Source organism: Bufo bufo, chromosome 7 (assembly GCF_905171765.1).
Source record: "Bufo bufo chromosome 7, aBufBuf1.1, whole genome shotgun sequence".
Taxonomy (NCBI): domain Eukaryota; kingdom Metazoa; phylum Chordata; class Amphibia; order Anura; family Bufonidae; genus Bufo; species Bufo bufo.
The window spans coordinates 199,419,162-199,444,561 of record NC_053395.1 but is presented as its reverse complement, the minus strand read 5'-3'; the positions used below and the strand labels follow the sequence as shown (position 1 = coordinate 199,444,561).

Sequence of the window (25,400 nt, the reverse complement as noted above, 5' to 3'; positions counted from 1 at the left end):
CCCATTGTTAAGGTGGTTGCCCTAGTGCCACTTCTATTGCCTATCACGGCCGGCTAACTTCATGAACTGTCCACAACAGTGCCGGCTGCAGTAGCCCCATAAGTGCCGGCTGCAGTAGCCCCATAAGTGCCAGCCATGGTACCCCAATAACTGCCGCGCACTGAACCGTCTATAGGTGCCACCATCAGAGGGACTGTAATAGAGCAAGATACCATCTTACTGACTTCTTCCATGGTCCTGTGATCAGTGCTAATGCCTGAAGCTCAGGGATGACTGCCTGAATTGAGGAAAAGTGGTATCACTTGATTTGGTCATTACAGACTAGGAAAAATTGGTGTTGCGCTTCACGAGTAGGTACAGTGAGGGTCTGCAATAACGGGTATTGCCCCAAATCTGTTCGCAGAGACGTCATCTGAAACGTATTCGTTCACACCCTCCACAATGTGGCAACTCAGAAAGACTAAAGACAAAAATCTGTGTTCTTGTTCTTTCCTTTTTTTTTTTGCTTGTCTTTTTCTGTTAATTCACGGCAGCTTTTATGGCATGTCTAGACAAAAGGTCTTTGCATCGGCTGAATCCTTACAGAACAACAACACTAATTATTCCATGGACTCTTAATACTTCTGTCCATCTGCCCACGGTGTAGAGCATTACAGATAATGCTAGTTATTGCGGTGACAAAGAAAATGCCTACTTAACTTTCATAGCAATTAGCTTTCATCTTAGCTGTATTCCTGTAAAGCGCTCTCTCTCTCTCTCCTGCTATAATTTATAGTTTGCAAAAGAGATAAAACATCCCCAGGAAATGGAACGATAAGACAACACAGCAAAAATATTGTTTCAGCAAGATGCTACGCTGCAAAACAGAGAGTGCTGAGTATTCTGCAGGTATAATAAAATCAGTGGATTAGTTACACCAAATATAATCCCCAAAACATGCAAAACAACAAGACAGATGGGAATACTACATTGATACTGTTGTATCTTAATCCCCCCCAAAAAATGAGAAAGAGCAGTGGTAGACAGTACGGATGATAGGTAGGGATGAGCGAATCGACTTCAGATGAAACATTCGAAGTCGAAACGCTCATCCCTGATGATAGGTAATCCAAAATTTACCAATGCAATGATAAAAAAAATATTGCAGCTCACGCAAATTCATTTGATGAAGATGAGCTGCAATAACAAACATAGCCCATGGACAAGAGAGAGTGCCGCTGGTCCTGGAAAAAAAGCAGAGCCTTGCTTTGTAATCTTTAAAATAAATGAGTCCCCTATTGGCACAATGGTAGTTTAGTTATTAGTCCTGTTGTAGCGTTAGGCTAGAGGAACAGCATGCCATAATTCATTGCATCGGCATAGCTGGAAACTGCCGGAGCACCGCCAGGCCCCTTTTACTAGAATGGGATCCGGCCTGTTTCCGGCATTAGTGCAAGCAGCATTTTTTGTCCAGCCGAATCCTGGCACTAATGCCGGAAACAGGCCGGATATCTGCCTTGTCCCATTATAGTCACTGGCAGGGAAAGGTAGTATCCGACTATGCCGGAGGATAAGATGAACTGTGGTGGACTACGCCAAATCCAGCATTGCCGGATTCTCTAGTTCACCGCCGGTTCCCCATTGACTGTAATTAAGTACAGTGGTGATCCAGCCACTTTCCAGTATAAATGCCGTGTTTCGGCCAGACAAAAAACATTGCATGTGGACAACAGCATTTGCTTGACGGAGATGTGAATGAGGCCTTCGGGGACATTATCCTGAGGATAGAAGATAAGCTGATATCTTTACATAACCCCTTTAAAGAGAATGTGTCATCAGAAAATGACCCATTGTTTAAATCACGTTTTTAGGTTTATGTTAACATTTTTTTAAAGAATTTTTGATGATGTTATTTTGAATTTTCCATGTCACTATAATTAAACAAAAACCATAAAATCCTTCAGTTTCCCCACTGGCCACTTAGCCTAATAATTGGCGCCACTTCTTGGTCTATGCAGATCACTTTACTGCAGTTATCTGCTTATCTGTCATTCTAATCCTGCCTGTAATGATATCACCTCTGTGTATAGATGAGGCTACTTTCACATCCATCTGGTATCTGCACAGACGGATTCGCACTGATAATGCAAACGCTTGTATCCGTTCAGAACGGATCCGTTTGCATTATTCTTTCAAAAAAAAGTCTAAGTCAAAACGGATCCGTACTGACTTACATTGAAAGTCAATGGGGGACGGATCCGTTTTCAATTGCACCATATTGTGTCAGTGAAAACGGATCCGTCCCCATTGACTTACATTGTAAGTCAGGACGGATCCGTTTGGCTCCGCATCGTCAGGCGGACACCAAAACGCTGCAATCTGCGTTTTAGTGTCCGCCTCAAAAGCGGAACGGAGACCAAACGCAGCCAAATTGATGCATTCTGCACGGATCCTTATCCATTCAGAATGCATTGGGGCCGAACTGATCCGTTTTGGGCCGCTTGTGAGAGCCCTGAGACGGATCTCGCAAGCGGACCCAGAAACGCCAGTGTGAAAGTAGCCTGAGACAGGATCCACTATTCACAATAGGTGATTGTCAGATCTTATCTAATCTCTCCTTGTACAATGGCCTCTGCACAGGTCACAGAGAATGCTAGAAAACTCTCCCATAGAAGTCACTGAGGTCCTCTCCTGACCATTGTGTCTACGGCCATGGGGCTGCTGTAAAGCAATTTTCTTAATGCTTTCTAAATGCTGTTAAGAACAGCTCGGGTAAGATGGCCGCCATGTTCAAGAAATAAATAAATCTGCAATCAGAAAATAAAAATAGATTAGAAAAAAGGGGATGTCGCGACGCTGTCTGGTTTTATCTAGCAGATAACATTTTTGGTGACACATTTCCTTTAAATCCAATCAGGCAACATGTGCACGGAATTTGTATAGTTTCCCTCTGGTTGTGAAGATCTCCAAACGTCTAAATCATTTCTGTGGACACTATGCTAGTGCTTTTAAACTGTTCAAACATAAATACATTAACTTCCACAGGAAAATTTTTGCCTGGGATCAATAGTGAAATGTCTCCCCGATTTCGTTTTCCAAATTGCGAATAAGAAAGTGCAGGGATGGATTGTGGAGGGGCCAAAATTCTGCCGTTGAAAAGACGCAGTCAGGGGAAGGTACCTCAAGTGCCTCATGGATGGTAGACCCCTTGGTCTGGTTTATGGGGATTTCAGGCATCTGGTGGGAGATGCACATAAAGCTAAGCTCGATCTGCATGCCTATGGCGTGTTCAGTGGTACTGCATGGTAATTGCACAGTACTCTAATGTGTTCTTCTACTGAACATTGGAAGACCCTTATGCTTCCCGTTACAAATGGTCCCAGGGAGTGAAAAAAAAAAGAGGATCCCATTGAGTCAAAACTGAGAACCATGTACTGTGTTAAAACACATTTTTAAAACTTTTTGGTGATGTTTTTATACTAATTTTCCATGTCAGTATCGTCCCACTTCTCAGCAGTCATCTTATGATCATCACGGGCAGGATTACATTGAATATTCAGATAACACAGGATCCACCACTGACAATAGTTTAATGGTCACAGATCCGACCCTCCTGCACAAAGCATGCCCACAACACTTTCTTATAAAATTCAGGCAAACTGGTCACCCACAGAAAACAGAATAAAACAAATCTGAAAATATACACTTTACACAATAATGAACGAAACAACAGAGAGTGTACACGTACGTTTTTAAATTGTTCTGAGAGTAAAATATGATCGGTGAAGGTCAGACTCCTGGAACCTTTGCAATCTTCTGTTTGACGAGGTTGCGGCCTCTTCCTAGGCCCAGTGAAGTCCCATTCATCAGTCACTTGGCCCATGTGCAGCTCAGTCCTTTTCAAGTGAATGGGCCTGATCTGCAATACCAAGCCCAGCCACTATACATTGTACGGCGCTGTGCTTCATATGCAGTGAGAAGAACATTCAGCATCTTCAAAAAGTGGGTGTATTAGGAGTTGGACCCCCACAATCTAATACTAATTAGCTATCCTGAGGACAAGCCATCAATACTGAACTCACGGAAAGCCCTTTTAACACAATAATTACGCAACAGGTATTTTTTCACTAGAGGTAATCATTGAAATGATGTTTCTGCTCTTCCAAGCAGCGCTTGAGCTAATTAACCTAACTCTGTATTCTAGTAACACCTCTGATCTTGGAGTCCTTGACACAAACACATACTTGAATGCTCCTTGCCAGCATAAGATGCACTTAGGCTTTACTACAAGACTCAGGCTATAGATAGCATTCAAATAAAATGCTTAAAAATATCTACATAAGATTTCTAAACTTGGCATAAGAAAAGTTTTCTCCCCTGGGTCCCCTTCGATCTTCAGAAGCCTGGAGCGCAGAAGACTCTTTAATGTTTCCCCAGGCGCCATGGTTTGTCAACAGCTCGCTTCAGTCAGTGGATTAGGAGGAGTCCGGGGCGATTGGACATCAATGTTTTAGTCCTGGAAAACCCCTTTAAGAGGGCTGTCTGCTTAAGGGATTATCTGAAGCAGAAAAACTTTTGCCTAAAGGCTGGGAGCGTGCTTGAAAATAATAAAATAGCATGCTCATCTGTTTAAGGAGCTGCCAGTCTCTGTAGGCTTCCAGGCAGCATCTAAGCCCATGACTACTGCAGCCAATCAATGGCCACCGCAGTGATACTGCCAAGACTGGTGATTGGTTGTCCGTGGTCAATAACCACTGCCTGGAAGTAAGCAGAGACCAGCGGCCACTGGATCTGCAAGTATATATTATTTTATGAGTATATATTATTTTATCATTTTCAAGTACTCCCAGCCTTTAAGCCACATTTTTCATGAACTGGACAACCCCCTTTCATCCAATTTTCCTACAGGGACCCCCTGGTTACAGAGTGCCCGCTGCTGGAACCCAAATGAACAGCTGTGATCTGTGGGGAAACCCTGATGTAAGTGTTCAATTCCTCTGCAGTGCCTCCACAGGGGAAATGAGGCATTACACAGTTTTCATGTGTTGGAACCTCCACAGCAAGATCTTTTTAGCAGCTCTTGGCGCTGGCTAACAGATCCTAAAAGAGGGAACGGCTATGTTTAGGTTAACTGCTGTTAACTGCTATGTTTTAATAATTTACCTTAGATACTTTATGTATGTCCAATAGATTAGAGGCTTTCCTCTGTTTTCTGATATAAAACTATTTATCAATTTCATATCTATCTATCTATCTATCTCTGTCTCTTCTGTCTAGTTGCTCAGTTGGGTGAGATAAAAGAATCCAGAAAGCTGTATTTGTTTCTGCAAAGTATAGTATAGATTTTTTTGGACAGGTAGGTTTGGTAGAAGGACCTACCATTTCATACCCTCACTCCAGTATATCACTTTCCCCAGCCTGAGGACATCCCAGGTGTTGTTGGGGAATAAATAGAGGTCTCGGAGCTTCTGTCGGGATCAGAGCCTGGTGGCTGTTTGACCATGTGACCGTGCAAAGCCAGACCCCCCCGACATCCTGAAGGCTTAGGTGAGAGAGAGAAGTCTCTGTATAGTTAGCGCGCAGACGGGACGGTGTTTCCTTAATGTTTGGTTATGCTATACAGTATGTGCTGTGGCTTCACCCAAATAGGTGAAAAATAAATAAACATTGTTTGGACTTTAAACTCCCAAAGAGTCCGTCATTGCCGACCCCACCGCAATAATGCAAACCGGCAACAATATACAGCATATATACAAATACATTTTCTCCACTGGTTCATTCTAGGTATACCAATATACAAATCTTCTATTTATATTAGTAAACTTTGTGCTCCTTGAATTCACCTTTGTTTCTGATGTATGAAGGATCAGGCAGGTTAACAATGAAAGAGAACCTTGTTGTGCAACTTCCCGGTTTCACGTCAAACATAGCAGAACTTTGCGGGGAGCTCAGTTCTTATACTGTATGCTGTGTTTTTATTCTCACAGAGGTGGGGTGATGCACACACCCAGAGCACTTCCTCGCACAGATGAATAAACAGCTTCCTAATTTCATTGCCACAATATGAAAGCCCGTGCTTGTGTAAGTAGGGCAATTTAGAAGATATCCTTTGCATAAAAGTAAAACAGGTAAAGTGACTGTAATAATTATTCAATGACGGAACATGCGGAATATGACCAACCTATATTATGCATGGTATCATCATCCATCATACAAAACTAGTGCAATGTTCATTTTAGAAAACAAATTGTGATTAAAGCATTTGCTTAAGGCTTCACGCACATGACCGTATTTTTAGTCCGGTTTCTGATCCATATTTTTTGCGGATCGGATGAAAAAGATGCGAAAAAAAAAAAAAGATAGAACATGTTCTATTCGAATCCGTTTTGGGGCCAAGAATAGGCATTTGTAACATAGTGCCAGAGCTGCCGAAGTGTGGGATGCACATGGCCGACATCAGTGTTTTGCGGACCGCAAAAATGTATACGGTCATGTGCATGAGGTCTGAAGGGAATCTGTCACCAGCGACCTATCAAACTGTTTGCATATACACATAGCTGTGGTTCACCTGATCAATCTGCTGTTTTTCTTTTGTTGATCCAAGGCTCAGTTCTCGAATCATTATACTTTTTCTTAGTATGCAAATTAGTATGCAAAAAGGAGCAAAGCTTGGGTGCAACAAGAACAGTGGTGACGCCCTTTTGCACCCACTTTTTGTGGCCAATCCCTCCCTCACTGCTTTGCCACTGCCTGGCCCTGTCAATCAAAGCAATGAAGGAGGGGCTGGCCACTGAAAGGTGCAGAGCTTGTGCATAGCTGACAACTGTCCCAAATTTGCTGACACTGTCCCTGCGCTGTCTCGGTCCAAAAAATGGGAGGGGCTAATGCAAACACCGCCCACAAATTTGATGTTTCTGAGCGGACCTGGAGCATTCCCTGGGCGGGGCTCATTACACCAAAGGCCTAATTTGCATATTGAGACAAAGTATCACAACTCTAGAGCGGAGCCTTGGCTGAACAAAGGCAAAACAGTGTTTTAATCAGGTGAACCACCACAGCTATATGTCTATGTAACCAGTTTGATCGATAGCGACAGATTATTTAAAAAAATAAATTGGTCATCTTATTTTGTTAGGAGCCATAAAATGATCAGCCCCATACCTAAATCATGCAGAAAAAAAGGTCTACTACTTAAATGAAGTCTTAACAGATGACATACCCAGATTCAAGGGCGTAACTATACCCATAGCAGCTATAGCACTTGCTATAGGGCCCGGAGGCTGAGGAGGTGCAAAAACTAGTATCCCGTATGGTGGCTTTTTGCTGTAATGTGGGTCTTCTGATATATAGTCCTATTATGCATACCTTTAATTATTGCTACTTATGCTGCTGTTTACATCTTCTTACACTAGGTGATGAGGGTCCCATCCAGTGTCGTATATAGAGAAGTAAAGGCCCCATAGCAAGGATCAAACCAGGCCCCCCACACAGGACAGAAGGGTTTCCGTCTTAACCCTTTTCAAGGGACATTTTTTCCACTGCTTCATTTATTAAAAGTTCTTCCTTTAGAGGGTAGAGTCCTGACTAAGTTTGCACCCCCAGTAGAAGAGGGGATGATCCCAATTGGGCCCCCTCTTGCCCTGGGCCCCAGAGCAGTCGCATGGTCTGCCGCTATGGTAGTTACGCCCCTGGTCCCATCTTATTTTGTTATGGGGCCCTATGAATTATAGTTACGCCCCTGCACCAGATCATCATAGCTGATCTACTTCTTCTTATAATTTGTTTCAGAGTCTCAGAGAGGAAAAGCACACAATTAGTGAGTTGACTTGGTGCAATGAAATAGGATGAACGTGACCCGCTGAAGATCCTTTCTGCTGCAGAGGCCCAGACAATGGAGACTGCTCCTCTCCCCCTCCCTGGCATCATTTATTGAACTCCTCAAACAATTTATGCGCCTGGAAGAGCTGATCATTGATTAACATAACAAAAACTGACCCATTTCTCACTACCTGGTGTACTTGGAAGTCTTTAAGAGAAGATCCTAACGTTGCCTGCAGTCTCCTCTGTCCTACCATTCCTTCCTATCCGCAGTAAGGTCATATTACACTGCGATTAGACAGGCTCAGTTCTCTTATGGCAAGACCGTATAATGGTTCTAGGGTTATCTATCTCCTTTGGTCCCATTTAAACAACTATGCTTAAAGGTGTTTTGCAAATCCCTATTGTTTTTAATAGATATGCTCATGTAGTCGCTTACTTCATGCACATATTCTCCATGCTCTTTCCTTTTCAATTTGACCTCCTGACCTGTTTTCACCATGTAAATAATCCCTCCGCTTTGTTTCCATCCTGTATGTAGCACTTCCTGTTCCTGTATCCAACCAAACCCATGATGCACTTCTCCTTCCTCTTTAACAGCCCCGCCCCTAACAACACCCAGCTCCTCCCACCCAGCTAGTTACATAGACACGCCCCTATCACTGCCCCACCCATAGACATAACATCACAGGAAATAGGAAAGAGATGGTCATGTGATCACAGCCCAGAACTGGAGATAGCAGCAATAAAGGTAAAATAAATAAATTACATAATTACAGCTACTTTAATATAGGACTATTTTAGAGGATGTTGATGCAAACTAGAAAACCCTTTTAAAAAGGGGTTGTAGAAAACTCTGCCGCTCCCGTGTTGAGTAGAGATGAGTGAATGAAATCCAACGAAGTGGAATTCGATCCGAATTTCAGGATAAATTTGATTCGCCGCGAAGCCGAATTTTCTTGTGCTTCGTGGTAGTGAATCAATTTAACCTAAAATAATGTGAAAAAAAAATAAAAAAATCATACTTACCTCCTCCATTTGCTTGCGACGGGCCGGCCTCCACCATCTTGATTGATTTTCTCGGCCAAAATACCGTGCGCAGATGCTGCGATCATATATGAACTCGGCATCTGAGGGGTAAGCAGAGCAAAGCAAAGCAGCCGAATCGAATTTTCCAAAACTTTGCTCATCACTAGTATTGACTATTCCTGCATTTCTCCCAGGCGCCATTGGCGAATCGACATAGGACTGCTGTAGCCAATCACAGGCTGTAGCAGTGATGTTTTGACAAGTCATTGGATGCAGCAATCACATGTCTCCGAACAGAAATTGGCGAGGGAAGTTTTGGCACAGGGGCGGCTAGGTATTGCTAAGGTGAGTATTACTCCTTTTGGTTTTTCATACCGTTGTCAGGCAAAAATCATGAGGTTAGAAAACCTCTTTAAAGAGGACCTGTCACCGCTCCTGACATTCCTGTTTTAATAGCGTCATGCATTCCCCATGTAATAACAATTCTGGAGCATCTATTCTTATGACTCTATGTTGTGTAATTCCTTTATTATTCCTGCTAGAAGTTATGAATGAATTGCTATTAGCCTTCAGTAAGGGTACAGAGGGGCGGTAACCAGTTGGGGGTGTGTACCTGCACAGACTCGCTCTATCCAATCAGTGCTGCCATTTTCAGACTGTGCAGGGACACACCCCCAACTTGTTACCGCCCCTCTGTACCCTTACTGAAGGCTAATAGCCATTCATTCATAACTTCTAGCAGGAATAATAAAGGAATGGCACAACATAGAGCCATAAGAATAGATGCTCCAGAATTGTTAGTAGGTGGGGAATACATGAAGCTATCAAAATAGGCATCTCAGGAGCGGTGAAAAGTCCTCTTTAGGGATTTCAGAATTTATAGACAGGGTTCACATGTTAACCAATCCGAAGATACTCTCTTTGGAGAACCCAACATTGTCCATGTAATACATGGACGGCCTCTAGAGTCATGCAGTGCTTAATTTCTCCAGCAGAGGCGCTCTATCATTAAAGGAGATGGCGCATGTACAGTACAGTAAGGGTCTGTCTGGGGTTCATCTCTCAGACAGATGTCATCTATATCCCGTTCCTCAAAACGAATGACTGTACACATTGTGCTGTATGTTACAGCGTCCCCCACCCCCCGCTGTATCTGAATTTGTCACCAATAAGTTGCCGGTTTGCTTTGATCTTTATGTGTATAGAATTTAAATGGCATCATTAGTCATCCGCGGATACTTAATTAGCCGATATGCAGTCACTTGAAGGAGCTAAAGGACAGGAAAACATCAATTTGCACACAAGATACAAATACCTTTAAAGGTGACTGCATCTGCTAGAAACACATCTGCATGGAGGCGGCAGGACCATTAAATGGCGCACGGGAAGAAGAATTCGAGGTCACTTTGGCTGCATTGCATGAAAGAATCTCTTCTTTGTAAACTCATAAATTATTTGTTGGTGTGAAGATGAATACGCTGCAGTGAGCCAAGACGTGTACCAGAAAAGACATATCAGGTTTATCTCTGAATCCAGCCGAGGAAATCAGCTTCACATCACAAAGCAATCGCTCATTACCGCTCCAAAATGTCAGATCTGGGTGCAAAATGGCTTCTATAATACACTGATAACACCCGCCCTTTCCCCCGCTGCAGGGTAAAATGGCCTTAATTATCTCCGTACTGGGGGGGGTCATTGTGGGAGAAATGCCCCTGTGTGCAGGAGCAATGCAGTATATACAGTACTTACACATGAAAAAACTCCTATCCATATGCAAGGGACTTGGGGGCTCATTTAGACGCTGGTCTTATTAAAGCCCCTGCGCTGGCGGAGGATCCGCCAAAGTTATGAAGAGGCGCCGTAATGTAAGACAGCTTCCTTGCTGTCTTACATTTAGACCGTTTTCTAAGCCTAAAACAAGCAAATGGTAAATGAGATGAGCCTGCCGGCCCGTCCCCTCCCCCGCCACGCCCACAATTTTAAAACTGGGGTGAGCAGGGCGAAGTTGCAGGTAGCGGCACAACTAATCATTGCGCCGCCATCTGCACCTGAAATACGCCTAATTTAGGTGTATTCCAGTATAATAAATGACCCCCTTAATTTCAAAATAAGGGTCAGTTTACACAATGGTTTTTAGTGCTGTTTTTCACACCAAAAATCGCCCCTTAAAAACGTCCCATTAGTTTCAATGGAAGGCAGAACTTTCTTTTTTTTCGCCGCTGAAAAAAAAACTGCGCAGGAAATAAGAAGCAGCAGGCTCTATCTTGGAGTAGAATCTGAGCTGATCCTCCCATTGAAATTAATGGGAAGCGGAAAAAAAACACGGCAAAATCAGCGCTGATTCCAAATTCGTTGTGTGAACACCCCCTAAGCGTTCTGCTATGCAGGCAGTAACCTTTCTTGTGAAAAACGGCTCCTCTAATCCTGAGACATGCTTCTTTTTATTTTTATACATAAAAGGTTTTCGGTGCACCAAGGGCGGGGCTGCTCCGTTCTGTGCACGTGGCAGCCCCTGTGTCTTCACTACAGACCCTGAAATCTCAAGGACTGTCAATCAAACAAAAGGGAGGGGTGTACTGGGCAGCATTACTAGCGTCTGGCCCTGTCAATCAAAGTGAAGAAGGCGCGGCATTTGCAAAGAGAGCAGAGCCTCTAGGTGTAATGGTAACGCCCCCGTTGCTCCCAGAGGCTCATTTGCATACATTAAAACTTCATATTTCTCAGCAATGCGGACACATATGAACATGGGACCAACACAGATGTCTTCAGCTGCCAAGCGCACATGTAACAGGTCAGCCGGTGTCATAGGGACAAAACTGCTGACAGATGCCCTTTAACCCAACCGATTATCTAGGGTACTATAATATATCATGTAATACTGTAAGGGACTCTGCACATTTCTTATTTGCTGGATATCGGCTATAAGCGTTAAAAAAATTAATATAACTATATCATTAAAAATGCATCATTTTCAGGATCCACCTGTTCTCCGGGTGGCGCTTTTATACTTCTCATTCAGGTCCGTAAAAATGCTGTGGTGACTAAAATGATGCTTTAAATCTTGGGGTCTACTGAAGGACTCTTGATAATGTCTGCCTGTGTGTTATCTCTGATAGTTGTAATGGACCTAGAGGAAGCATTCTTTTCAGACTAATGCACTGAAAGCCATAAAGCCTTTGTTTTCTATTGAATGCTGAATAATCTTAAAGGGGTTGTCTAGTTTAGGAGACTGGTTTTCCTATTTTCTATTAGTAAAGAGTTAATAAAGAGGGCGCAGTTACAAAAAGCATCTCCTACTCTGGAGGACCTGTCCTGTCCTGTCCTTGCATTTCACTAACAACCCATTGATTAGAATGGACACCGTGTAATGCCTAATTTCCCCCTGCAGTGGCGCTCCACGGAAACTGAGAGTCTTAAAGGGTCCTTCTAACAAGTAAGGGTTGTCCACATCAGGGAACTACCTTAAAAGGACACGAAAATGAATAAAACAGGAAACTAGCAACACTTAACATGATATCTTCCTCTCTTTTTTTTTTATCATTTTATGTCGCATTTGGTTATTGAGAAGCAGTAAAAGAAAACCTCTTTGTTCAAGAGGAGCTATAACCATTCCTGACATGTCTGTTTTAGCAACTGCTTTCATCTCACACTTCTGCAGCATCTATTCTTATGACTCTATGTTGTGCTATTCCTTTATTATTCCTGCTTACTAGCAGTTTGCAATGAAGGTCCAGATGGGGGTTACCAGTTGGGGTGTGTCCCTGCACAGTCTGACACTATCTAATCATTGCTTCCAGTGTCAGACTGAGCAGGGACTCACCCTCAACTGGTATCACCTACCTATTGGTAAGCATTGCTGTCAGGCTGCTCAGCCATGATGGCAGGAGCACAACATTTCCATCTATTGTAGAGCAGTCTAGTGCACAGTGAGCCCCCCCCCGGCAGCTCTGCAAATGGATGCAACCAATGCTGCTCATATTCTAGGACAAGTTGCTTGCGACCATATTAAATTATTCTCGGCGAATCCTTTCGAGTCTTGTTGACTGATTTTTTTATTTTTTTATTCTCTTGTTCATTTCAATGAGTAATGAGTCCCTTTAAATTGAGTCCCTTAAAATTGTCACGATTCTTTAGTTCTCAGAATCAGCAGGATACATATATATAGGATAAAACGTACATTTGAGCCTGTGACGGCGAGCTTGCTTCCTCAGCAACACTAAGTGAATTTATGCTTGTTCGTCCTGTACGGGGAGGATGTATATTAATGGCCGTTTCCATTAAGGACTTCTGCTGACATCAGTAAGCACTTTGCATGTCAGTAAAAATCTCAGGATCTTTTTTTTTTTTTTTTTTGCCTAAGCTGCTAACCTGTTTCCTCGAATAGAAAATCAAAAATAAAATCAGCAAACAGAATTGCTTACATGTTCCTTTAGCGATATAAAACGACAGCGCTCAGAGACATGCAGCTACGCTTGCGCATTAGACGGGGGAGGGGAGGGGAGTGGGTGTGCAGAAAGTGTTTGTTTTTCCTAAATTAGCTCTATGTACAGTGCGCTGCCGTTCAATGCTGGAGTAGTTTTATGGCACGTCAATAAAATGCCAGGATGTTTAATATACTACTTCTGTCGCTGAAAAGGTCCTTTGAGAGGAAATAAAACCGCTTTTATGGTAATATCAGAAGCAAAATGACAGAACGAGAACCAAAAATACAGAACAGAAAATGATATAGAACGGAAATCTGAAATCAGTGCCTCAGCGGTAGAGTTTATTTGGGGCCGCCGTCATAGTAAAATCATGCTGGTCGCATGCCTAAAATTAGAAAACCATGCTTGCTTCTGCAGCGAGCCCCTGAGAGCCAGTGCAGAGGATGGGAGTGCTAGTGGCCCTGATGAGGTGTTGTGTCAAGGTGCACTCCCTCAGGCCATTGCCCCCGGCGATCGGTGCAGTGAAAATGTAGTACTGAGGAATGAAGCCAGAAGAAGGCAGTATAGAGGCAACAACAAGTTCTTTGGATCAAACAGTTCAGTGTTTTATTCACACTTTAGGCAGGTGACAAAACAAGCAGTCATAATGAAACAAAAAGTCACCTTGCGGTGTTGGTGGTAATTCACACCATGCGGCAATTCTGCCTCAAAGAGTCCTTGCTGATAGCAGCACCAACCTGTTTTCACACCAAACAGGTAGCAAGCCTTCATCCAGACACAAGGCTCCCAGATCCCAACACAGAGACCTCGCTTCTGAGCCCAGCTGCCTATTTAAGGACAGCCAGGTGCTGCCAAAACCCAGACCGGCATTTAAAATCCGGTCCGGTATTTGACCTCACCTGGCTCTAAATCAGCCCAGCAGCACATGCTGGGAGGAAAATACCCGTTTTCCCAGACCAAACCTCTCACTGTGTCACACACCAGATGAGGAGGTATGGTGGCAGGTTGGATGGAAAATTGATAGATATAGGCATCCACCAGGGGAAGCAGGGAAACCGTCTGCTTTGGGGCCCAAACCCACAAGGGGCCACTCAGGAGGAAGACTAAAAGATTTTATTGTCAGGGCCCCCTCAACAATGTTATACAATGACAATATATACAGAGACACTGTAGAAAACGGACAGAGCAGCTACCGGGCCTTCTCTGAGAGTCCAGTCTTGACTAGCCACAGGAGAGGGGGTTGCACGCAACTTGGGGGGTTGCAAAGAAGTTTCTGGGGGGGAAGAATTCAAAAATTTGCTGTGGGGCCCAGTCAATTGTAGTTATGCCACTGGTGTCCACTGTGTGATGCAGGCTTGAAATTAGTATGGCCTATGGTTATTGTAAGTGATGGGTGTCTGACCTGTTTTCCCTCACCAGCAGAAGGGTCTGTGAAGCCATTGTTGACTCTGCTGTTTGGGCACACTAAAGCTTCTTGGAAGTAGTGTTCTTGATTCTGGCAATCCCCTGGGGTAATGGTCTCACCGGAGAACTGGATATAGTCCCTTGGAGTAGGAGGTCTGGCATGTGCTTCCTTACTCCTCTCTGTCTGGACTTGAACTCCCCCTCCTGGCAGGAAGTAGAACCAGCCCACTCCTGCCAAGAGGGGAGGAACAGGGGGTTAGCCCTATTCCTGACAACCATACCACTTTTTGCTAGAATGAATGGCACAAATATAATATAACAATGTACAATTAAACATTATAAAATATTTGCAGAAGTCTGGGGAATTACACTTCCTTATATATATAAAAAAAAAACAACGCACATGTCGACATGTCTGTCTGATATTACCGCTCAGTTCCACAGAAGTAGATGTGACTAAGCAGCAATTCCACATACAGCTTGTGGACTGGTGTTACCCTGTTTTTGGAAGAAGGCAGCCACTTTCTAATCTTATACAACCCTTTTAAGCTGTAGGGGTCATCTCAGCAGACGCTACCCTAATAAGCATCATGCTAACATACTTACACAAACATGCACAAATATAATAATAATATAAGGCAACAGTTTTGGTGTAAGCAAATAATATTTCAAATGCATTATAGGTCTACACATTTGCTGTGTTTTCTTGGAAACTCACTTTTTAGGAAAACTGCAGTGCAGGGTCTGAGGGGCGGAGCATGACACAGGGATTGTCTTTTATTCTTTGATACCTAGTGTCATGCACCACCACCTGGAAAACCACCAATCAGCAGGTTGGAGGAGATGTGGCGTGGATGAGCTACACTACCAGGCACTGCCACAATCTTATAGGCATTCATGTGCTGCATTAAAGGGGCTGCAGTGCCCCAGCGAGAGGCTCCTGACAGTAGGGGGTGCTGGGGGTGAGATGACCATAGTGTAGATTATATATTGATGGCCTATCCAATGTAATGTCCTGGAACACCCATTTAGCTGAAGAGCAATTCCACAAAGAATTGGGCACCAGAGTAGTCTGAGGAAGAAGTCAGCACCCCTTGGGACTTCGAAACGCGTCTGGGAGGAATCTGGACCCCACATTACCACCATTGTTGGAGTACGCAAGGACATCTACAGTTATACCTTCTCATCAATAACTTCCTAAGTGATCAACTCGTCCTACATGTGAGTTCATGCTCGAAAACTCCTTGGAGTGATACACTCCCATTTTCCACTTAATCGAAAGTAAGGAGAAACCGAACACGTGGGACGCTGAGGAAACGGCGATTAAACAAGCCACACTAAGAAGTTGGAGGTAAGGGAATAAGATAGCTCGAAAATAGGTGGGACGCCACCTAGAGCTAATAACTCCTTTAATCCGATAAGTTTAAAGAACTGTGACATAAGAATTATTGTGACTTTCCCAAATATTCCAAATAACAGTTCATAACTAATTCGAAAAGCCTACGATTGTATTCTAGTAATGAAAATTGACGATTATATTATATCGAAATAATGGTGACTCTCGATTAATTCTCATCGATAAATTCTCATAGAATCATCGGTAAATAACAAATATAGTGTTATATTGCCGACAATTTAATTTTCTGTGGTGAATCAATCAGAATATGAGAAAGTACCTATTTGCTGTCTGACGTGTATACATATATACCTTGAGTGATTTTTTACTGTATCGTCTTCTGTGACGTTTTATCCTTATGTTATTTAATTTCTGTACAATTTACGTATCTTGTACGATATTTTAATCATTTTAATATGATAATTACATCAATAAAGTGATTTGTTTTGAGCAACTTTCCAGATATTGAGTGCCATATCTCCATTATTATATAAATTATAACTCTCTGGTGTTTTGGAGTTCACACTTAGATATTGAGCACCTCTCTATCCTACGGAGTGGTAGAGCCACTCCATTCTGCAAATTTTAAAACTCAATATGCCTGATCCTTTCTTCCCGCTGGCATCTGCTGTCGAGGAAAGTCAGGAAACCATCATACACATTAGATGACTGGCTGGTCCCGCTGACATTGGTCTAATGTGTATGGACGGCTTAGGTGCCTTTTAGGTTTTTCACTACTCCAACCTGTGAAATATATTCAGTAAACTGTGCTTTCCCTTTAAAGAGGTTCGGAACTTTTCTTAAACAAGGTAACATTTAATGCATTTCACTTATCCATTCCAGGCGTTTCATTACAAAAAACTCTTTATTTAAATGTAACTATTGAAATACTCCCTAATCCCCGATGAAACACATTCCTGTGGGCAGAGTTTACTTCTCAATAGGTATATTAAGCTCATGATTAATGTTCTAGCAGAGAGCTGACATTTTAAATACTGTTTTTCCTGTAACGTTGATGAGACTTATTCCCTTCTGAAATGTCACTGTGAACAGGCGGCGCACGCACAGAAATATACGAAAATGCAGGTAAATAAATGGCGACTGCACCGTGTGTTCGATGGGATCTAGAAACCGTACAGAAGTATGCAAGCTTTTAGGATTTTTCACAGGGGTGGACGTGACATTTGGGAAGCCAGCGGTATGGAGCGGTAAGGAGCTGCCATGGGGCCTAGTTGCTAAGGTGACTCCTTGCCTCACAGATAATGGGTCCAGCTGCTTTTTCTAGGTCAGAACTCTGTACTGATACATTTATTATTATAACCTTATGACAAAGCTTTGTTTTTTGTTTTTATTTTTAGATAAAAAGCACAAAAATCTCCTGAACAGACATAGATTTAAAGGGAGTCTGTCAGCAGCTTTAAATCTGCAGAACTGCTGATCGTGCTAGTTAGGTACACATACAATCATGGCAGTGTTTATTAGGCTACTTTCACACTCGCATTTTGCGTGGATCCATCATGGATCTGCAAAACCGTATTCGTTACAATAATACAACCGCATGCATCCGTCATGAACGGATCCGTTTGAATTATCTGTAACATAGCCAAGACGGATCCATCACGAACTCCGTTTTCAATTGTGCCAGATTGTGTCAGGCGGACAGCACAACGCTGCAGGCACTGTTTTGGTGTCCGCCTCCAGAGCGGAATGGAGACTGAACGGAGGCAAACTGATTCATTCTGAGCGGATCCTTTTCCATTCAGAGTGCATTAGGGCAAAACTGATCCGTTTTGGACCGCTTGTGAGAGCCCTGAACGGATCTCACAAACGGAAAGCCAAAACGCCAATGTGAAAGTAGCCTGAGGTTTTATTGCACCAGGTAGCGCTCCTGCAAGTGCACAGAAGGCAGTCCCCTTGCTGTGAAGTGCTTGGTAAGTGCTATGACTGCTATAGTATCCAACCAGGGGATCACTACCAGGCGTGGATCGGCCATTGACTCTACAGGGATAAAATTCCAGAGGGATGGTCAAGTTATGATGTCTTAAGGTGAGCTTGCCCCAAAAACTATTCAGTAGCTCAGCATTCCAGGCCTGTGTGCCACTAAGGAACTGAAAGCCAGCCAGGGGCGGACTGAGAACATAAAGTGGCCCTGGAAAGAAACTAAAAGTGGCCCCATGTTGTAGGTGGGTCCAATTTGACAGAAGATAAAGCGACAAAAATAGGCAGGGCCAGCAATACTATAGTGCAGAACAAAATACCGCCCCAGCAGAAACAAATACAACAGTGCAGCACAAAATACTGCCGCCCGCGTCCAGTAATAAACTATTAATCGTCCTGAGGACGGCAATACAGTTGAATTCAGAACAGGACCTTGGGCTGCTGGCCAGGTGCATAAGTGTCTGATGCTACTACATTAATGCAGAGAGCATCAGATTTGTATGTACCTGGACCAGAGGGGAGAGGGTGTGGAGCAGCTCAGAGAAGAGAACACTTCACAGTAGGGACTGAGGGAGCGGTTCCTGGCAGAATGCAACTTCAGTTTCTCAATCCTGCTGGTACGCTCCATATCTCCGAAAGATATGTTAAAAAATTAAACAGCACAGAATTTTAGAACTAGAAACAACATTATCTCAAACCGGGCACACATGCCTGTATATTAGCAAACTGCATTCCCAGCAATTCTCTAGTTCAAAGATTTTGGGTAAAAGGGGAAAGCAGCACTGCGTGACATCAACGCCAGTTACACAAGGACACCAAGCATTAGGACATGCTGTAAACTGTGGCTCGGTAGCCCACGTCATTGACAGTCAGCCCTGGTGTACAGTGTTTCTTCAGACTTGTCCAAGAACGCTTACCACAAATCGAGGAGCTCAGAGGGGTGACTCCTGTGGAAAGGCCTCCTTTAGTCACCACTGATGCTACAGATGGGGTAGAAGGTGAGGAAGAAGTCACTGCGGATGGGTTTGATGTTGTTATCCTCTCTGCAGACTCCATGTCTGAAAGAAAGAATTAAAAAAACAATTAAATATATTTCAACAGAGAAACCTTATGAAGGCAATGGTATGAAGCTAAGGACATACTCCATGTCAAATGAAGAAGACCAGCCATGAGGCATGAGTGAAGCTGGCCATATACACAGTCTAGGAGTTGCGGGAGATTGGACAACCAATTGTCTATAGACATAAGAAGATCCCAGACGTTCCCCATCAATAGTCATAAAGGCATATCCCATGGATATTCTATAAATGCATAAGATGGGAATACTCTTAAGCTGGGATATCAATGCATCTCCATGGGGCTTTTCATTACTCCATTGGTCCCACCAGATACGCTTATATGTGGATTGGCAAATTATTTCTTTATGGCAATTTAAACATGTATACTTTACATTACACGTGACTAGAAGACAGAGACAGATGCTGGTGACAGTGACACTTATAACTCATAAAAATAACACATATCACATTCCAGCGTGGTCCGCTAACCATAATCTCCATAGACTTTGGATGTTCTGCTGTTATAGTCCCTAGGTCTGTGTGTTTTTCCTCCAGATAATCCACATTTCTCGCATACTCTTAAAACATGCTGCACATCGGATTACTGGCTTCCTATGAAACCGTACCATGTGTGAGTACACGTGTATTAGGAAAATTACACGGTTATCTGTCTGAGGACAGGGACCACTGCTTACACTTGGCGGGGGGATATCTTGGCACTGTGTAGCTGATGAGTAAATAATATCCTCTTATCACTAAGGAAGGCTGGTCATCCAATGTACCAAAGGTTTCATTTAATTTGCCTACATACTGCACATACAGGGAACTTTCCATACAGTAGCCCAAAGTCAACTGAAATGACCTTGCACTGACAGACTAGCCATCAGGTTTCACCAAAGGAGGGGACAGGTCGTGGATGGAAGAAAGGTGGAAAGGTAAATTGATGGCCCTGTTCACATCACATTTAGAGACTACATTGGAGGTGTACATTGTGAGAATCTTCCGATGTCTACCTTTGCTGGAAGACTGCAAGGCATCCCACTGTATAGGCATACGTTACGGCAATGGGTGTGGAACCAGTGTGTCAACCAACAGATTTGACTTTGGGCTAATTCCAAGGGCATTATCCTGGCATTTCCCTGGTATTCAACCTTTAGCCCCTGTACAGGCATCTGGACTTTGTTGCAGGGGAACCACCAGGCCACTACCTCTTGGAGCAATCTCTGTGTGATTGACATCTGACCCACGGGGACCAGGAGCACTGAGAAAACAGGCAAAACTGTAGTCAGGGACAGGCCAAGTATGAGCAATCTGACAGACAGTCAGCGGTTAGTGCAGGAAGCAAAGGGTCAATATAGAAGTCAGGCAAAGGTCAGGCAATGGAGGGTCACAGTCCTGTAAATGGGCACAAAGTTGGGACATGGGCAGACAACGGAAGCAGAGGGTCAATATAGAAGTCAAGCACAGGTCAGGCAGTGGAGGGTCACAGTCCTGTAAATGTAACAACGGAAACAGCACACCTCTTCAGGACACTAGCAAGCTAAGAAACATATTGCTCAGACATCTTGTCCTGTGGGAAGGTGCCTTAAAGGAGCTTATCCCATGAATAATGTAAAAAATTATTTAGTCTCTTTCTAATAAAGCTAGAACCAGCCCTGTACCTCACATGGATCCAGAGATCTCCCCATTTATTGCTCTGCTAGATTTATATCAAGTTGACAGCTCAGGGGAGTGTCTTTTCTGCTGCAGCTCAGGGGGCGTGTCCATGCTCTACCTATCACAGCTCAGGAGGCTGTTGAAAGATGAAACTGAGCATGTGCGGCCATCGCAGTGAGCAGGTCAAAGAAATAAGAAATTAAGTGGCACTATACAGATACATTTTACTGAATATAACTCACAATACTACAATGTACAATATTTTTCGTGAGACAACCCCTTTAAGTCCTAAAAGGTGACCAGCTATTGGCTGGTGTGAATTACGTTCTGTGTGCTGACCCTTTAAGAGACATGAGGACTGCTTTTTAATCTAATTTTTGTATGAGCCATTTATATATGATTTTTAATCAAATTTATCATGTCCTCCCTTAGATGACTCATATTTAATGCTTTTAACTTCAATGCCCTGGTACTGTATTTTTCATCTCCAAGGCATCCTATATTCAAGGCAGAGATTAATCATTATACGAGTAGGTTGTTATTTCTCTGAAGCCCCCCCACCGTTATGGCAATGGCAAGTGTGTGGTCACTGACGCCCATGTGACGTGATGGGGCTCATATTGTCCGGTTTGTCAATGAAAATACAATTGAATTACTACTGCAGTTTTGTAGTTAGAGTTCCTCTTTATAAGGACAACTACACCATATTTTAAATATATTTGCATATAGAATACATTGCAGAACATATTACCATTGCAGAACGTCCCCCTTCAGGCGTTTTTTCTACTGAGATGATACACATGCTGTAATGTATATCAGTGTCCTGCACTATATCGACAGTATATATGTATGGTGTCCAGCAGCTGTTTATGCTATGGAGAACATTAGCACATCAGTCATGCCTCCTGATAGCTCAACATATGGCTGCAGTGTGGAGGATTAAGAGACAGGACTTTGGAAGGTGAAATTAAACTTCCTATCATCCGCAATAAACGCGCTTTCACCTTGTAAAGTCCTACGAGCGAGCAGCAACTTTCAAAGCCATCAACTCAGAAATGCTGGGTACTAACTGGAAGAGCACATGGCAGCTACATACAAGTGGACTTAATGGGGTTCTTCAGGAATTTAGGATGAATGTTTGATTAGCGGGGTCCGACCTCCAGAACCCCTGTGGATCAGCACAATGAATGAGCCCTTCAGATTCCCTCTATGCTGCAGGATCAACAGGATAGGTGATAAATATCAGATAGCAGGGGGTCCAATCACAGGGACCCCCCTCCTGTGATCCTGAAAACAAGGGGTCCTGAGTCTCATCTGTGCATGGAGCAGTAGTACACAATTTAGTTCTTAACTCATTTATTTCTATGGGGCGGTAGATTGACGTGCAGTACTGCTCCATTTAGAGAGGAGACCCAAAACCCCTTGCTCTTCGGGTCATTGAAGGTCCCAATGTCTGGACCCCCCAGTATCAATCACCTATCCTGTCAATAGATCATAAATAATCCCTTTAAAGTTTAAAGGGATTGTTCCATTACGAAAACTTATCTCCTTTCTAATAGTGGCTGATTGGTGGGAGTTGGACTGCTGGGGTCCCTGCCAATTACCAAAATGTGAGACTGTTCTGCTTCCCTGTTAGAATGGGGAAGGGGGGGTCGGATATAGCCAAGCGCTTTTAGGTCCCTTTCACACAAGCGAGTTTTCCGTGCAGGTGCGATGTGTGACACGAGCGCATAGCACCTGCGCTGAATCCTGACCCCTTCATTTCAATGGGTCTGTGTACATGAGCGTTGTTTTTCACGCATCACTTGCGCGTTGCGTGAGAATCGCAGCATGTTCTATATTCTGCGTTTTTCACAGCAGCCCTGGCCCCATAGAAGTGAATGGGGCTTCAGTGAAAAACGCATTGCATCCGGAAGCAAGTGCGGGTGCGATGCGTTTTTCACTGATGGTTGCTAAGAGATGTTGTTTGTAAACCTTCAGTTTTTTATCAGTTAAAACTGACTGAACTTGCTTGCAAAATGGTGCGAGTTTCACACCACGGACCTAATCCGTCACGCTCGTGTGAAAGAGGCCTTACTCTGCTATGTCCGTCAGTCCCATAGAGTTGAATGGAGCAGCTGACAGGCATGCGTGTCTTCCTCTTCATTCAAAAGGGGAACATGGTTTCCCATTCTAGTAATTGGCTGGGGGCCCCTGCGTTCAGACTTTTATGCCCTATTCTGTGGATGGGGGATAAATTGTCGTAACGGGACAACCCCTTTAAGATGACCATACACCTTGGAGACCTCTTGGGAGAACAAGCTCTGACATCAAGTGAGCGTTGGGACGCCCTCATACACATTAGATAAGCCATCATCAAGTAACAGATCAAGACGACCATAACAAGCAGCGTTACAAAAAGACTTACAAGAGCCGAGGGTGTCTGGTCGGCGGGCGCCATTGTTCTTTTGGTAAAATACAATATGTGCCATGTAAAATCTTAAGATATGTTGGAAACGTCTATCTATAGTTCAATTAAAAAATACTGCACAAGTTATTGTAGGTGCGAACTGCAAATAAAGCTGGTCAAAAAAAAAAAAAAGCAGCCTGTTACCCAAAGCAACCAACCAGAGCACAGCTTTCATTTCTTAAGCTGCTCTGGGTAAGTTAAAGCTGCGCTGTGATTGGTTGTTATGCGCACAGTTTTTTTCTGTTAGTTTTGAATAAGGAGGCTGATCTGGGGGGAGATTTATCCATATGACTTATTTAGTAAAAAAGTAAAAATGGTGTAAACGACTCCAAATTGATTAAAAAAAATATATAGCGCACATGCAATCACAATTTTGACACAACTTGCAAAACATGTAATTTGGTTCGTCTTTTCTCTGCGTCCTGGCTGGCATACCTTACATCACCATTTTCGCTCCAATAAATGGCGCAGATGAAAAACTGGGTGCATTTTACAATTCTTCTTAGCCACATCCTATTCTAAAACTGTTGAGGAAGGTGCAATCCCATAATACATGTGGCACACGCCTAAGGCTACTTTCACACTGGCGTTTCTGGGTCCGCCTGTGAGATCCGTTTCAGGGATCTCACAAGCGGCCCACAACGGATCAGTTCAGCCCCAATGCATTCTGAATGGATAAGGATCCGCTCAGAATGCATCAGTTTGGCTGCGTTTGGTCTCCGTTCCGCTTTTGAGGCGGACACCAAAACGCTGCTTTCAGCGTTTTGGTGTCCGCATGATGATGCGGAGCCAAACGGATCCGTCCATGTAAGTCAATGGGGACGGATCCGTTTTCACTGACACAATATGGTACAATTGTAAACGGATCCGTCCCCCATTGACTTTCAATGTAAGTCAGGACGGATCCGTTTTGACTTAGGCCTCATGCACACGACCGTTGTGTGTCATCCGCGTCAGTTCCGTAATTTTTCACAGTTTAGCGGAGGTCCCATTCATTTCTATGGAGCTGTGAAAAAAAACTGATAGTCCTCAGTTTTTTCTCTGTGTCCGTGATCCGTGATTCCAGTCCGTCCAAAAAATATAACCTGTCCTATTCTTGTCAGTGGAAAACGGAGGACGGACGCATTCAAGTCAATGGGTCAGTCAAAAAAACGGATGCACAACTGGTATGTCATCCGTGTCCGCGTCTGTTTTTTTCTACAAGACCTTGGTGCAATAAAATTACACTTTTCATTAACCTTCCTCTTTTTTTCCCGTCAGACAAAAAAAAAAGGAAGACACAAGGAAACACAACTGAAGCCAAATCGGACACGGACCACTGAGGCCAAATCACTGACAGTGAAAAAACGGCCTTAGGCCTCATGCACACGACCGTTGTTGTGTTCCGTGTCTGTTGTTCCGTTTTCCGTGATTTTCTGCGGACCCATTGACTTTCAATGGGTCCGTTGAAAACTCAGCTAAAACACCGTTTGTCATCCGCGTCCGTGATCTGTGGTTACAGTCCGTCAAAAAAATATGACCTGTCCTATTTTTTTCACGGAAAACGATTCGTGGACCCATTCAAGTCAATGGGAGCATGAAAAAACGTGGAGGCACACAAGATTGTCATTTGCAAGGCACTTTTTTACTTTCCTTCATGTCTGGTGATCCTCCAAAAATAAAGGAAGACACACGGAAACAAAAACGGAAACGGATCACGGAACAACGGAACACCATTTTGCGGAACGGAACACAACAACGGTCGTGTGCATGAGGCCTTAGACTTTTTTTTTTATGAATAATGCAAACGGATCTGTTCTGAACGGACACAAACGTTTGCATTATCGGTGCGGATCTGTCTGTGCAGATACAAGACGGATCCGCACCAAACGCGAGTGTGAAAGTAGCCTAATACACTTATTGGCGCACCAGAATTTGCTACATTTTGCTTAGGGTGGGTTCACATCACGTTTTATGCTTCCGTTTGACGTATACTTTAGAAAGAAAAAGGATACAATAACGCAGAGCACCGCGGTCTTGTATCCAGCACAGTCTGGTAAGAAACACGTAAAGACTTTTTTTTATAATGGAACTCTAGGATGAACGGGTGCCACTGTATGGCATCAGTCTGAAGCATCCGTGGGACCCAGGGGTGTAGCTATAGGGGGTGCAGAGGTAGAAGTCACTACCGGCCTAGGAGCCTGAGGGGGCCCAAAGACCCCCTCAGAAGACACGGGTATTATAGAAAGTGCCTGCTGGTCACGTTACAC

At 43.6% G+C, this 25,400-nt stretch overlaps 1 protein-coding gene across 18 annotated transcripts in view; it reads right to left on the bottom strand.

The window, feature by feature from the left end:
- The window catches only part of BAZ2B (bromodomain adjacent to zinc finger domain 2B), a 312,108-nt gene that overhangs the window by 95,595 nt on the left and 191,113 nt on the right, over positions 1-25,400 (bottom strand). For all 18 annotated transcript variants that reach the window (XM_040441910.1, XM_040441913.1, XM_040441909.1 and 15 more), the window contains one exon: positions 18,906-19,046. In XM_040441910.1, coding sequence (XP_040297844.1) covers positions 18,906-19,044 — 139 coding nt within the window. In that variant the 5' untranslated portion in view covers positions 19,045-19,046. The remainder of the gene's footprint in view (positions 1-18,905; positions 19,047-25,400) is intronic.